The sequence below is a fragment of the Octodon degus genome, unplaced genomic scaffold, assembly GCF_000260255.1.
Source record: "Octodon degus isolate 3935 unplaced genomic scaffold, OctDeg1.0 scaffold00001, whole genome shotgun sequence".
Taxonomy (NCBI): Eukaryota; Metazoa; Chordata; class Mammalia; order Rodentia; family Octodontidae; genus Octodon; species Octodon degus.
The window spans coordinates 31,104,974-31,121,490 of record NW_004524577.1 but is presented as its reverse complement, the minus strand read 5'-3'; the positions used below and the strand labels follow the sequence as shown (position 1 = coordinate 31,121,490).

General features: G+C 35.3%; 1 protein-coding gene across 2 annotated transcripts in view; it reads left to right on the top strand.

Moving 5' to 3' along the window:
* Ipo11 (importin 11) overlaps positions 1 to 16,517 on the top strand; it is a 219,016-nt gene that overhangs the window by 17,000 nt on the left and 185,499 nt on the right. For both annotated transcript variants that reach the window (XM_004623057.1, XM_023707125.1), the window contains exons 2-5: positions 2,522 to 2,665; positions 5,183 to 5,283; positions 8,735 to 8,807; positions 10,441 to 10,644. In XM_004623057.1, the coding sequence (XP_004623114.1) occupies positions 2,528 to 2,665; positions 5,183 to 5,283; positions 8,735 to 8,807; positions 10,441 to 10,644 (516 nt within the window). In that variant the 5' untranslated portion in view covers positions 2,522 to 2,527. The remainder of the gene's footprint in view (positions 1 to 2,521; positions 2,666 to 5,182; positions 5,284 to 8,734; positions 8,808 to 10,440; positions 10,645 to 16,517) is intronic.

The following is a 16,517-nucleotide window of genomic DNA, read 5'->3' as shown; positions in this document are numbered from 1 at the left end:
GTGCTGGGGGATTGAACCGAGGTCCACTGTGCTTTGCTTGAGCTTAGCTTGTTCTAAGTAGGTGCTTTAGACCACTGAGCCATCTCACCAGCCCCTGTTCTTCCATTTTAGATGCAGGTACTATTATAAAGTGAATTCCCAGTAACCTGCTGGGAGCTTAGGTGTCTTCTTTTTGGTTTTTACTTTTGATTAGTACATGTTTGCTTTGTATAATGTTCATGTTCCTTGTGGAGAGCTGTTACATGTGCATAGCACAGCTTTTCGTTTTTCATCTTCCTTCTTCCCTTGCCCTCTCCTTTCATGTCTTGATCTCCTTCCCATTTGAGCCAAATCTATATTCCTATTTCCTTTATCTTTTATTTTGCTTTTTATTTATATTTTGGGTTTTTCATAAAAGAAACATTGTTGATATTTAAGCTTGTGGCTCTGATTTCATTTAACATTATGTTCTCAACATGTATCTGTTTTCCTACAGAGGACTCAAGTTTATCCTTCTTTATGGCAGAATAGTACTCTACTATGTCTAAATACCCATATTCTTTATCCATTCATGTGTTACTAGACATAAAGGCTGCTTCCAAGATTTAGCTATCATGAATTGTGCTGTTGTAAATGTGGGTATGTATATACCATGGTTACATGATGTCTTTAACTCTTTTGAGAAAACACTTAGGAGTGGACTAGCTTGGTCACATAGAATTTATCTGGATCTTTTGAGGAATATTCATATTGATTTTCTTGGTGGCTAAGCCAATTTAAGTTCCCACCAAGATATAGAAGGTTCCTTTTTCCTCTCAGCCTTGCCAGCTTTTATTACCGTTTGATTTCTTGATTATAGCCATTCTGTCTGGAGTAAGTTGGACTCTTGGTGTTGCCTTAACTTGCATCTCTCTGATGATCAGTGATGTTGAACATTGGAGAAGTGTCTATTCATTTTTAGTTATCCAGCTTTTTGATTGGGCCTTTTATTTATTTATTTTTTTTTTATTTATTTGAGAGAGAGAGAGAGAGAGAGAGAGAGAGAGAGGTGTGTGTGTGTGTGTGCAGCTCAGCCCACCAGGGGGCGGGGCTGGCTGGCATGTGGTGCTGGGGGATTGAACTGCGGTCCCTGATGCCTTGCCAAGCTTGTTCTAAGTAGGTGCTTTAGACCACTGAGCCATCTCTCCAGCCCCCTGGGCCTTTTATTTTGTGGTGGTCTATACTTTTTTTCAGTTCTTTGTATATTGTAGATACTAGCTTTCTGAGGAATAGCAAATGAAAAAATTTTCCTGTTCTGTAAGTTGTACCTTTTCTCTGCTGGTTGTTTCTTTTGATGTGCAGAAGATTTTGATTTGATATGATTCCATTTGTTGATTATTAATATGATTTCTTACATCAGTTGGTTTCTGTTCAGAATATTTTCAAGAGTTTTACCTATCTTATCTTCTAGCAGGTTGTTTCTGTTTTAACATTCAGATATTTTGATCCATTTTGATTTTAGTTTAATACATGTTGAGAGATACAGATCTAAATTCAGTATTCATATGCGGATGACCAATCATCCCCCCCCCCCCCGTTATTAAAGAGGCTATACCTTTGACCACCTTTTTCAACAGCCAAATAGCTAAATGCGTCTGGGGTGATTTCCTTATCCTCCATTTTGTTCCATTGATCATTGTGTCTGTTTTTGTGCCAGTATTATGCTGTTTTTATTACTGTAACTTTGTAATATTTTTACTTCAAGCCTGGATTGTGATGCTTGCACCTTGCTTTTGTCACCCAGGATTGATTTTGCTATTCTGGTTCTTTTCTGATTTCATATGAATTTGAGGGTCATTTTCTTTAGTTCTTGAGGAATGCTGTTGGTATTTGGACTAGAATTGCATTACATCTGTCCATCAGTCCTGGAAATATGTTGTTTTTGTCTGCCCAGAAGTAGGTGATAGCTTTCCATTTTCTGATGTCTTTTTGGATTTTCTTTCTAAGAGTTCTGTAGTTTTCATTGTAGAAACTGCAGTCTTGGAATCCAGCAAATCTCTATAGTCGTGGTATTTAACCAGAATTTAGAAACTTTTTTTCCTGTACCTCTTTCACCTCAAATTTACTAGTATTTTTTGTTTATGAAGCAGGATAAGACAATTTTGTTTTGTTTTCTTTCTTTTTTTTTAAATACATGTTTTAGGGAAGGGTCTACAGGGTCTCACTGCATAGATTGAACTCATAGTGATCCTCTTGTTTATAGCCTCCCAAGTGCTGGGAGTATAGGCATGTGCCACCACGCCTAGTCTTTGTTTTCTTTTTTTTTTTTTTTTTTTAAAGACAATTTCTTTGAGAAATAGATTTTGAGTAAAAAATATTGTAAGTATAGGAGTTTAAGAGTGTGGTGAACTACAAAAGGTAGAAATCACTAGAAACATAAAGAGTAGCTGTATTGAGATAAAGGAGCCTTTCAGAACATAAAAGCTTTTATCTCCACTTTTTACTATTAGCTGTGTTTATTGTGTATAATGCACATTCATGTACGTTAACTTATCTTTGCTAGGTTTCCATGGATCTTCATAGTGCCAGCACTGTAGTTCTTCAGGTCTTAACACAGGCCACCAGCCAAGACACTGCTGTTTTAAAACCAGCTGAGGAGCAGTTGAAACAGTGGGAGACACAGCCAGGTTTCTATTCAGTGTTGCTGGTAAGTAGTTCCAAAATAGTTTGCTTATTTTTTTTTTTTTTATGAGCAGAATATATTTATTGAGAGAAAGAAAGCTCATCCAGACCATAAAATAGAAAGCTCCTGTCCTGACAGAGGGACAGGAGGGGGGCCCGAGCGGTATTTCCCCCAGTTTGCTTAATTTTTGATAAAATGAGAGAGCCTTGTTTTAGTTGTTCTAAAAATCTAGGCTTGTGCTAGGGATATAGCTTGGTGATGGAGCATTTGCCTAGCATACATGAGACTCTGGATTTGATCCCCAGTTGCAGTACAAAAATATAACTCAAAACTTAACCTTTATTTGTAATTTAGGGAAATTGATCCAAATGTTTGGCTGTAGTTGCCACTACCTTTATCTTATTACTTTAAAGTATTGCTTAAGGAATGTGTTTAAGAAATAACTGATGAATCAACATTTGAGATCTTCCTTTTTCCTTACAATTATAACATATAGCAAAGAAGTCGTTTGCTTTGGCTATATTACTTATGACATAATGATTTAGTTTCAGAAACACTTCTGTGTAAATAATTGAACAGGATAGTTTAGAATCTGGTCAGAGGGCAGTCTACTGTGATGATTTTCAATTTTAGCACATTTAATACTGACCTCAGAACTATTGGTAGGATGATTTCCTGTTTTTGTCTTCGCCCTGCCCTAATTAATTTATATTGGCACAGTTGTTTAGTTCTTTGCAGTGGCATGTTGTGATATCCTTTGCTCAGTGTATTTTCTTTTAACATGTGTTATTTTTCCAACTAAAATTTTCATTTTCTTATGTGCTGCAGAAGTGTGCGCTAAAAATTTAATTTTCTTGACACATCTGATCTTTTCTTGGGTGTTATGGAAAGTAATAAAATACTTTAACAACGTGTTTTAACGAAACTTTTTTTGGATTTTAAAAATTTTAGTTAATTAAAATTAGTTTCTTAGTGCCAGAATGAAAGTAATCTTTTTGTTTTGAAAGCCTTCACTCCGTATCCATTTCTTCTGAAAGACTGACAATTCTTATACTACTATTTGGGATTTAGTTTTTGGTTAAGGCACTACAGCTACCACCTGGGTCAAAACTGAACTAGCATTTTATGACTGGGTTACAAATTTGGAGCAAAATTCTTTACTGTATCTTGCAAAAAACCAAATTATGGCAGTGAACATAATATATTTTAACTTTTTTACCTAGAAAGTTTGAGTTCTTTAAGAAGTATGACTATGAGGGAAATTGTTTAGAATCATACTTGTTAATCTGAGTATAACAAACTGAAAAGGTGAAAAAAGATTGATTTTTTTTTTTAGAAGTTTAAAGAATATACCGTTCTCTCATTTATTTAATCCTAGCATCATATTGCAAGTTTTTGACATGGTATGAGAAAATCTCTGTCGTGTCTTTATTTTCCATCTACTTGTTTAAATGAATATACTCTATAATTAGCCTTGTGGTACTTCAGGTCAAAATACAACAGTTTTGGAATTTCTTACTTTATTTACTGCTGCAACTTTAAAAGGTGAAAGATTTATACAATCTGAAGAGAAACTAGAGTATGCATTGTTAGAACTTTAAAACTAATAGTCATAAGCGAGGTGTGGTGATGTGGCAGAGGGGAGTGGCAGAGGGCAAACAGTCCATAGCAGGTAGTCAAGATGTAGCCAGTCTTCCTGCTTTCCCTTTTTATTCCATTCTAGGTTACAAGCCTCTTGGTTGGTCCCATCCATACCCAGAAACATACTAAACCAGTCTGAACTAATCTACTTTTACACAGCCATGATCCAGTGACTCCCTACAGCCCCACTTATGAACACATGAGACTTTGGGGATACATCATAAACCATAACATCACTTAAAAATGTTCTGCTACCAAACTTATTTGTAAACATGATTCCTTTGATAAAGAGTATCCATATTATCAAATAGGTAATTTTGTAATGTACATGAAAAACCTAGAGCCTTTTATTCCTTAGGATTTTTGAGTCTATGGTATCTTGGATCCATCTTGTTCTTTCTAATTTAGGAAGTACTTATTTTAGGGTGTGTGTGTGTGTGTGTGTGTGTGTGTGTGTTTGTATGTCGTTGTTGTGATAGCAGTTTGAAGTTAGATTTGCTTATTTCCAACTTTTTTCTTTGAGACAGAGCCTTACTATTTAGTTCAAGCAGGCCTTGAACTCATGTTGTAGCCCAAACTGGCCTTGAGCTTGGTGATCCTCCTTCCTCAGCCTTCCAAGTGCTGGGATTGCAGGTGTGGCCCATCCTACCTGGTTTAACTTTTTACTAGGGAAAATTTTATGAATGTACATGTATCTGTTACTCAGTGAAGTACTGAACCTGCCACTGAACATGTTTTCTTTTGTGCATTGTAAAACTTTATATTTAGAAAATATTAATATGATTTAGGTAGTGAAAAAAATTTAAGCATTAAATTAAAAAATCTACACATACTTTATTGTGGGTATATTAACTATACTTTTAATGTATCATACATTAATTCTAACTTTTTTATTTACAGAATATTTTTACCAATCACAGTTTGGATATAAATGTAAGGTGGCTTGCTGTGCTGTATTTTAAACATGGAATTGACCGTTACTGGAGACGTGTAGCACCGCAGTAAGTTCTGTCAGTTCCCCAGTATAAAAATTTACAAATTGATGGTGTAGAATGTATGTAAAAGAATGGATTAGTGCTTACTTCAGCTGTACGTAAGTATGCTAACTTTGGCCTCCACACAAGTCTGACAGGGAAACTTGCGAAGTAAATGATAGTTAAAGGGAGACTTGTACCCCCTAAAAGAGTGTTAAGAACTGATGGAAAGGGCTGGAGAGATGGCTCAGTGGTCTAAAGCACCTACTCGGAACAAGCTTGGCAAAGCACAGGGACCGCGGTTCAATCCCCCAGCACCACATGCCAGCGAGCCGCGCCCCCTGGTGGGCTGAGCTGGCCACACACACACAATGAATAAATAAATAAATAAATTTAAAAAAAAAAAAAAAAAGAACTGATGGAAAGTATTGTACTTAGGTAATTCCAATCGGACAGAGCTTTCTTTTTTTCCCTGGGGTTTGTTCCATGTATGTTTTTACCCGTCTGTTTGTAAAGATCATGCTGGATGATTAAGTTCTGTTGAACAAAAGCTGTTTTACACCTTTTTTTCTTTTTTTTTTTCCACCTTTTAAGAAGTATGATGTTAGGATTTTGAAAAATGCTGTTCAACAGGAAATCCTGACTTACTGCTGAACTAGCCGTATATTAAGTCCTGAGTCTATTGCATTTTTGTCCCTGTGTGGGAGTGGTTAGTGTACACTTGTGATCTCAAATGCAGTTATAACTGTTACAGATGGTTAAGTGAGCAGTTTTCTCTTACTACTTAATTGCGTGTTGTGTAATGCAGGGAAAGGCAATGAAGACTTGACCTTGGAATCTGATGGGAAATGATTAGTATAAGCTTTGCTTTCCAGTAGATGGCACTGTAGCTCCATAAATTCTGTAAGCCTTAAAACTTGGAAAAACCTTTTCTGAGAACTTTTAATGTGCATATACAAAACATTTGTCTTCTGCTTCACAAACTGGACTTTGTGTTTTTTAAATGTATGTTAGCTGTTAGTAGACTCAAACACAGAAGTGCTTTTTGCTGCCCCCTCATTCTTCAGTCTGGGTATTTTCTGCTGACCTGTTTTACTATTGCATTTATTATACTTACTGTGTTTATCAATTGCAGGATTTATTTATTTATTTTTGAGACAGGGTCTTACTTTGTAGTTCAAACTGGTCTTGAACATACTCTGTAGCTCACCCTGGCCTGGAACACATGGTGATTTCCTGCCTCAGCCTCTTGAGTGCTGAGATCACAGGTGTATGCCTTCACACCTGGTAGGATTTATCTTTGATATTTAGAATAAAAGTAGATACTTATTGTCTGTATCCATGTTTCCATCTTTCATGTCTTCTCTTGAACTATTCTTAAATGTTTTAAGAATGATTTTGATAACTACAGTGTCTGTACACTACTCCTGTTTCTATTCGTGTTTGATTTTCATTCTTTTTTGTTGATATGTCTGGTAAATTCTATTTGAATGCTAAACATAGTGTAGTTAAAATTTGAGAGGTTTTAAATTCGTTACCTTTCTCTACAGAGAATTTGGGTAAACAAATAGAAGGCAAACCTCAATGTAGTTAGGTGTGGACTTTTGTGTGGTTAACTCTGTATGATTATGGGTTTTCAGGGTTTCAACTGTAAACCTTAGAGTTTTGCCAATATACTGCCTTGCTGGGCATGGTGGTACATGCCTGTAAAATCAGCTACATGAGTGGCTGTGGCAGGAGGATAGGGAGTTCCACACCACCCTGGACACTTGGACACAGTCTCAAAAGTGAAGTTGTGGGGGGTGGGATGGGGTTCTAGCTTAGTGGGAGACCCTGGCTTTAGTTCACAGTGCCAAACCTTTAGTCTGTAGAAGTATATGATCTACTGAAATCTCCTCTTGGCTCTTTAATCTTTTTTTTTTTCCCAAAATTTTATTGATAAATAGCAATGAGACAGTTTCAAATCAAATCGGAAGTACAGTTTCAACAAATAACACACTGCATATATTCTTCTTAGTGAGCTCTTTAATCTTTTAAGTTGTTGCTTTCAGATTGATTTCTGATGAGTAGATGCCTAAAGGTGAAATATATAGTCTCATCATAATTCATTGCCTTCACTCTGAGACCTTAGTCTCCTGTGTTCTGGCTACCTAGATTTTTAGTTATATTAGTTTCCTCAGGCTGCCATAATAAATGACCACATACCTGATAGCTGAAGACTCTGGAGCAGCTTATAAGAAATGAGACTTGAGAAAGTTCTTGTGACAGTGGAGGCAGAAATTGAAACAGTGGTGCTGAACTTGTGGCATGTGTGTTGTAGTGGGCTGTTTGTTATCAGTGAAAGCTTTAGAAGGCTCACCATCACTGGATTAGAGTGATGCATCTACACACCAAGAAACACTTAGGATAGGCTCCCAGTGCTAGAGATAGAAAGAAAGAAAGATTTCTTTTTTAAATTTTTTTGTTTTTATTTTTATTTTTTATTAATGTTATTGAGAAACAAATAGCAATGAAACAGTTTCAAAACTGAATAGGACAGTTTCACTAATTAATACATTGCATATTGTTGTCTTCATAGTGGTTATTCACAGTACAAGATGCAGATATGATATCCTGTCCAAACACTATTAATACAAATCTTTCTTCTCATTGAACTAAGTAGCTGCATAACTATACTATTTTGCATATACAGATACAAAATGGTCCTTCATTTGTATCCCCTTTTTTTGTTTAGTTTTGTCCAAGATGGAGAAATAAAGATTTCTTCCCAGAGCCTTCAGAGTGAGCTAATACCTCAGTTTTGGAATTCTAGGCACCTGAATTATGAGAGAATACAGCAGTTTTTGTTGTCTTCATTCAGGTGCCCATGGATAAAAACTATACAGACACAAAATTTTTAATTCCTTGTAGTTTTGTACTGGGTACTGAGCCTAGGCTTTTGCACTTTTATTTATTTTGAGTCAGAGGCTCACTAAGTTGACTGGGGGAGACTCAAACCTGTTGTCCTCTTTTCTTTGCCTCTCCAGGTGCTGGGATTACAAGTATGTGCCCAGCTAAACCAGTTAATTTCTGAAATCTCCATTGCAGGTTTTCTCTGATTCTAAATCCCTTTCCCATTGAACAGCCTCACTCAGATTTTAGAAAAGAAGCTAGTGGAAGACTAATATACTGTTTACTAATACAGATTATTTGGAAACTGTTACTTTTTTTGTAGATGTCAGATTTTTACCTTAATGAAGTGAATATCAAAATATTAATTATCCTGGGTTTGTATTGTTTACTGTTCTGTGTTTCTTGCTTACTCATTTGTGAAAGAATTTTTTCACCTGAGGTGGCAGAGTTTAAATAATGGAAATAATGTACTAAAAGCAATCAGGGCTATATTTATAAAGGGCTTTTTGTTGTTAAAATTTATAGTCCTTACCTGTGTTCATTATTAGGTGGCATTATTTTGTGTAATAAATTTATCTTTTTATAGTGCTCTCTCAGAAGAAGAAAAATCTACATTACGTGCAGGGCTCATCACCAACTTCAATGAACCAATAAACCAGGTTAGTAAGAGAATGAATGCTAATTACTTTTCGTCTATTAATTTTCGTTTTTTCTCCCCCCCAAGTTAATCTATTTCTTGGCATTAAAAACCTTCATTATTTCCATTTGTGATTTTTCTTTTTTTTTTTTTTTTTTTGGTATTCACCTTGTCCCTTTGTTTTAAAATTTTGAGATCCATTTGTAGCTGTTAGCAATTTTGGTTAAATTTGGCTCTTAATTACTTGAAATACAGAAACCATTTAAAAATATGCTGGTATATTTCAGCTTCTGTTTGTGAGCCAATACTTAAGCAAATCTTTAAATAATTGTCTTCTTACTGCATAGGATTTTTTTTTTTTTTTTTAAACAGGAAGAAATAGTTTATTGCATGCTGAAGGCCTGGTGGTATGAAACTAGAAATTAATTTGAGTAATTTAAAGATGATGTATTTTCTAATTTTTTTTTTTTTTTTTTTTAAAGTACAGGATGGCTTCAGGATTTTATCTTTTTTCTGTACACATGTCATTTTCAATTTCTATTCTCTTGAGGCAGGTAGATGGTAGATCTACCTTATAGTGAAGCTTGATTTTTTTGTGGATAAATACCTAAAGGTGAAATGGTTGATTTATCATAATTCATTCCCTTCTCTGTAAGACTTAGTTTCCTGTGTTCTGGCTACTAGATTTTTAGTTATGTTAGTTTCCCAAGGCTGCCATAATAAATTACTAGGGGGCTGAAGATAGTAGAACAGATTTCCCCTCATAGTGAAGTTTTCTTACAAGAGTAAGTTTGGTTTTGCTCATAGGTATAAAAAGTCTTAATTTTTCCAAAACAGTAATGTACTTTACTTGTTTATTTCAACTGTAAAGGACATTATATTTGGCATTAGTTCTGATATGGTTTTATCTTGACCTGTTTAGATGATCTCAGTTCTTTGTTTTGATAAAGAAGATGTGAAATGGAAAATGGAGTTATTTTCCGTAGGGCATAAGATAGTTGGGTTGGGTTCTGGGTGATTGAGAGATGAACTATTGCCTGTGTATTCTGTCAATCGAAATTTGCGTAACTGTAGAAATGCATTGTATATTAATAGTTGATATGAATTTCTACATTTAAATCAGTGAATTCTTTATAGCTGCAGATCTTTTATTTATTATTGCTAAAATTGAAGACCTAAAAAGATTGTATCTGTTGATATTTACCATCTTAGAAATAAAAACTAAGAAATCTAAAGTTACTAATTTTAAAAATAATGAAACTATACATAATTTGTTAACATAGAGAGTATTTTTTGAAATGTGCAGTTACAGTTGTTTTCCAAAACAAGACAAATTTTAGAATGACGATGACATCTAGATTTTATTTCTGCTTCTTTATATGCTTTGCTGTGATATATTATTTTGATAGATGCGTATAAAGAAAACTAGCTTGATACTGAAAAGAAGAAGCAAGACGTCAGGCTTGTGAAAGGCACTAGCTAGGGTTGTATGTTTCTGCAGTTTGAGAACCACTGTCTTAAGTATTTGTTATGTGAAAGTTTAATCATTTTTGTCAAATGCATAATTAAAAAGGTATGTTTTAACTGAATACATTCCTGATTCATTGCTTTGATTTCGTACATTAATTTCTGATGATTAAATTTTCTCTCTCTAGATTGCAACTCAGATTGCAGTGCTAATTGCGAAAGTTGCTAGATTGGATTGCCCTAGACAGTGGCCTGAACTCATTCCCACTCTTATAGAGTCTGTGAAAGTTCAAGATGATCTTCGACAGCACAGAGCGTTACTTACCTTCTATCATGTTACTAAGACACTAGCATCTAAACGTCTAGCTGCTGATAGAAAACTGTTCTATGATGTAAGTTATTTAACATAATTTGATAAGGTAAATGTTTTCTCTGTTAATATTGAAACATTAAGAAAATTCTAATTTTAACCCATGTAGTGATGTGAATGGGAAGACCACTCATTTGACAGTGAGGAGGATTGGTTGGTAGGCAACACTCAAAGCAAAGAGGCTTGAGGCAGACTATGAAGTTCAGATGAGATAATAGTTCTCCTGACTGGAGCAGGGGTCACGGAATAGTGAGTGAGCATAGGGCTGAAGTTTGGGAAGGAGAAATGACATGTCTTGGATAATTGATGTGTACTGGACCGCGGTGCCACTGAAGGTGGTTTGTCGGACAGACTTTCCTCCATTCACTTGCTTTGGTGCTTTTTTATTTGACTTTTGCCTTTCTATCTGCCTGTATATGTACATGCATTTTTTCCTCCCTTCCTGCCTCTTTCCTTTCCTGCTTTTTTCCTTCCCTCCTTTCTCTCTTTTTCTCTCCCCCAGTTTTCTTCTTCTTTTTTTTTTTTGGTGGAAGTGGGGATTGAACTCAGGCCCTTGCACTTGCCAGGCAAGTGCTTATTCTACTGAGCCATCTCCCCGGCCCTTCCCCCAGTTTTCACTGCTCTTTCAGTGTGGAGGATTGGTCACAGGGCTTCTTGCATAGTAGACAGGCACTGTACCACTAAGTTATATCTTCTTAACTGTTTTTGACCTTTCAAAATAGTGATTTTAATGTTGTGTATTGGTAATGAATCAAAGTGTTTCTTAGCACATTGTGTTCTTGATTACCTTTGGTAATTATGGAGAAATTAAATTTGCTTAATTTGAAATCTTACGTGATTATATGATAGGGCTCCAGAAACAATTTCAGGTGTGTTCTTAATTATGAATGCTCTCCAGAAAAAGCTAGGGTAATAGTGTTTTGTATAAAGTTTTTTCGACTGGGCCTAGTAGTGCAATTCCAGCTCTTGGGAGACTGAGGCAGGAGAATTTCTGTGGGTTCAAGCTTAGCTCAGGCTTCGTAGTGAGTTCAGAGTCATCCTGAACTACTTAGGGAGACCCTGTCTCAAAAAACCAGTGGTTTCTCTCTCTCTCATTTTTTATCAGCCTTTCCCAGGTTTCCTTTTTTTCTGAATTCTACTCTACTCTCTATTTCATAAAGAAAGTAGTTTTATTTTTAAAGAAGGAGATAGCTTAGTGCTGTGTAAAAAGTAACCCCATGGTGAAGAGCACCAGTCCAATGGAAGGAGCTCAGTAAAGGGGGAGTTCCAGGAGAAGAGATTCTAGAAGACAGTACCTGTTTTGGTTTGGTTCTTTTATTATTATGCTTTTGTTTCTGGACAAATAGCTGGCCAGCTGTCTCTGAGGCCTCTGTTCAGTTGAGGTGTGCAATGTAGTGTCTTCATATAAGGAAGGGGGAGAGGAGAGCAGTGTGCAATTGTGGCTCTATTCCATGCTAAAAATTTTAGTTTTTATCCTGTCAAGCATAGATTGAAAGGAGAGGTTTCTGGGCTTGGGAACCTCTACTTTAAATTTATGGCTTAGAAATCTGTATTTTGGTTTAATTTTTGAAACAAGGTCTTGTGTAGATCAGGCTGGACTTGAACTCAGCATTTGGGAGGCAGTAGGACTGTAAGTTTGAGAACAACTTAGGGAACATAGTGTGTTTAAAGTCAGCCTGGAACATGGCAAGACTCTGTCTCAAAAACAGAAAAACCTCCAAAGGATGTGTAGTTTAAGCTGGGAGTAGTAGCATTACCTTAATCCCAGTACACCAGCAGCTGAAGCAGGAGGATTGCTGTGAGTTCCAGGCTAGCTTGAACTGTATATCCAGACTGTGTCTCAAAAATAAACAAAACTAATAAAACCTTTAATTGAAAATACATAAGTAGGAATATATTGTTATATAGATATTATGTATTTTGCTAGTTAAAGTGCTCCTATAATTTTCGTATCTGAAGTGTAGGAAATGATCCTCTTAATATGTTTACCATAGTTCCACACTAGTCTTCTGGTAGCAAATTAGTTTCCCAAGTTTATAACATTATAAACTTGTAGTTGACATAGTTGCAATGATGAAGTAATACAAGGTACATTTAAAACTGCTACTAGCTGATTAGTGTGTCCCAGCAATTTTTATATTTGTTCTTCCTTCCATATTGCAGTGAATTAACTTCTTTAAAATTAAGTTTATTGGTACATTTTAGACAGACATAGTGATCACATTCATCAGAGGGAATTTGTACGTATGTATAAGTTGGTTTGTTTCTTTTCCATTTTCCTTGCCCTCTCTTTAGCCCCTCCTTATTTAGAGAAGCTTTGTAGACTAAATTTTCACAGATGACAAATTTCCAAATCAGCAGTTGAGAGCAAATTGTTTTGAAATAGCAAAATTGAACTTGATTTGATTCAGAAAGGAATTCATTTTCTGTAAAAGTGTATCTTTTTATACAAACCTGGCTATTAAAAAATGACATTAACCAGTTAAAATCAAAATGTAAAGTCTCTGAAGGCAAACAAATTTAAGGTACAAATAGTAAGTCTAATATAATTATATATATTAACTAAATAATATTTCACAGTGGTGTATTCCTACAAACACATACATTGTGGTAAATGAAGTAATTTAAACCTAAAAAAAGATGAAAGATCTTTTAAAAACAATACTTAGTTTTAGAAATACGGTTTCACAGTTATGAAAAGACCTGTTTTTCAGGGAAATTTAGGGATTTTTCAGCAAAAGACCTATTTAAAATTTCCTTTCAACTGTTAGGTACAGTAGATTGATTTTATGGATGTATAATCTTATCTTAAATAAATCTGTATCTGCATCATGTAAAATTTTGAGATAGCTAGGAACGGTGGCTTGTGCTTCTAGTCCAGCTATTCAGAATGCAAGGGTAGAGGATTATTTTAGTCCAAGGGTTTAGGGTAGCTTTAGCAACATAGAAAGACTGTTTAAAAAACCAAACCAAAACAAAATACCCAAAAAACCCCAAACCAAACCATATTTAAGATAGAAATCTGAGTTATAATTTAAATACAGATGGTTGCATTTATTATTTATTTTTTGAAATGGCAGGGATTCAGTACTGGCCTCAGGCATGCTAAACAAGTGTTCTTCCACTAGCTACATGTCCAGTCCACATTATCTGTCATTATACTATCTTACAGAGTGTGCTTTCCATCGCCCATGTCTTCCCTGGGACATTTATTCATCTCTTCCTCCCCGTGGTCTTGTGAAAACTAATTGTTTCACTGGTTACATAGTTTTGCCCTTTTAACATTTAGGGCCAGGTAGATAGCTTAGTAGAATAAGTGCCTGCCTGGCAAGCACAGGGTTCTGAGTTCAATCTCCCGTACTGCAAAAAAACAAAACCAAAAATATCCAAGAATGCCATTTAGTTGATATCATACAATTTATCTTTTTATTTTTTATTTATTTTATTTTATTTATTTTTTTCAATTTATCTTTTTAGATTAGGTTCTTTTACCTCCTTTTAAAAGTTTGTTTCTTTCGAAGGGACCAACAAGATAGCTCAGAGGATTGAGCACCTACTTAGGCAAACACAGGGACCTGTGTTCAATCCCCAGCACCACATACTGTGCTGGCCCCGCCCTCAGGCATGCTGAGCTGGCCAGAGTCCCAGCATGGTGGAGCATGCCTGTAATCTCATTGTGGGAGAGTCAGAAAACAGGAGGATCTAGGAGTCCAAATTGCGTAGTGAGACCCCATACAAAATACATTAAAAAAAAAATTGTTTCCTTCATGTCTTTTTTAATGGCACGAAAGCCCATTTCTTTTTAGCGCTGAATAAATTTCTGTTGTCTGGATGTACCATGGCGTCTCCATTCATCTACTGATGGACATCTGCTAAACATCCATGTATAGCTATTCTGTGATGTTTTCATCTCTTTTGGGTAAATACTAAGGAGCATGAGTGTTGGATTGTGTGGTAAGGGTATTTTTTCTTTTTTTTTTTAAGGAGCCACAAAACAGTTTTTCAAAGTGGCCATAGCATTTCACATTTCCACTAGCAAAAAATAGAGAGCCTGTTGCTGTTTGCCAGCACTTGGCCTCTTGAGTGTTCTGGATTTTGACTATTTTAGCAGGTTTCTACATAGGATATCTCATTGTTATTTTAATTTGCATTTGACAAATGATGTAGAACATTTTTTAATATGCTGTGTTTTCTTTGGAAAGGTATCTGTTAAGATCTTTGAGCTATTTTCACAATCAGTTTGCTTGTGTTATTGAGTTTAAAATTTTTTGTATATCTTTGATAACAATCCTTTATGTGAAATGCCATTTGCAAGTATTTTTTTCTTCTCTCTGTAGCTTCTCTTTCATTCTTTATAGTTTTGCAGAGAAATTTTAATTCTAATGAAGTCCAGCATGTCACTTCTTCATTTCTGTGGTGCAGCAGCTAAAAAGTCTTTGCCAGACCCGAGGTCATCTGGATATCTCCTTTTTTTTTTTTCTTGTGGAACCGGGGATTGAACTCAGGCCCCTGCGCTTGCCAGGGAGGTGCTTATTTCACTTAGCCATCTCCCCAGCCCCTATCCCTTTGTTTTGTTGTTGGAATTTTTATATGTTTATGTGTTACAGGATTTTGTATTTTTGTCACCTTCTTCCCCACTCAAAGAAAGGTCTTTTTTATGTTTGATTTTATTTCTCTGTTATGTCTTCTTGGCATATTGTTAGGCTTTTTAAAAATTCATTTTAATGAGGAAAAAAAGATAAAATAGCAATGACATAGTTTCATCACAGGTTAGTAGGACAGTTACAATAATTAATGCATATTGTTGTCTTCATAGTAGTTATTCAGAGGACAAGATGCAGACATGATATCTTTGTCTAAACAATATTAGTACAAACTTTTCTTCTCAATTAACTAAGAGAAAGTAGCTATATATCTGTCCTATCTTGTGTATACACACACACACACACACACACACACACACACACTATTAGTTTTGTGTACCCCCTCCTTTTTTTACAACAACAAAACGGTCCTTTATACTTTCGCAAAGTTAGTAACACATGACACTAGGTTGCCTAGTGACTAGTAGCTGACCTTAACCAGACAGGATGTGTATCTCAGGAGTGAGGTAGCTTGTTTGCTTTAGGCACTGAAGCCTAGTCCCACCTACACACATTTGACGGATTTTCTAGCTTCATGGCTTGTTGTTAGGATTTTGAACTAATAACCTCATTAAATATTTGCTATATAACCAGTTTGCAGTTTTGCTGCATATCTAGTTAAGGTTTTTAAATCAGAAGACATACTCTAATTGAGAAAATATAACCAACTTGTAGCCTTTCAACTGTATTATTTCCAAAGTGATTTATTATTTAACCTTTATATCCTTCTCAAACCATTGTCTAATCTTCATCTGAGTTTAACAGTTTCCAAGTTGTTGGCACATTCACTTTTCCTCTTCACTGGATGCTATGCTGTCCAAAAATTTTGTGTGACTATAAAAAAATTAAAAATTTTCCATAACCAGTTTTTATTATGAAAGTTTTAAGGCTGGATATATTAAGAATTGTCTTAACTTCTTTTGCTTAGGAGTCAACAGACATTAAGTGCTTAATGAACAGAAGATATGTACAGTATTGAGGGAGATTAAAGACATTAACAGTAGTTCATGAGGAAGCTCATAATCATACAAACTTGACAAAAGTCAGTAGGATGCTACTAAAATGTCCATGCCATGAAGAAAACAATTATGTTGTATAGATGTTATAGTCAGAGATAAAACTTTGCAGAATTTTTTTTTCCAAAGTTTTATTGATAAACAGATAGCAATGAGACAGTTTCAAATCTAATCGGAAGTACAGTTTCAAGGAGTAATACACTGCATATATTCTTCTCAGTGGTTAATTGCTGTAC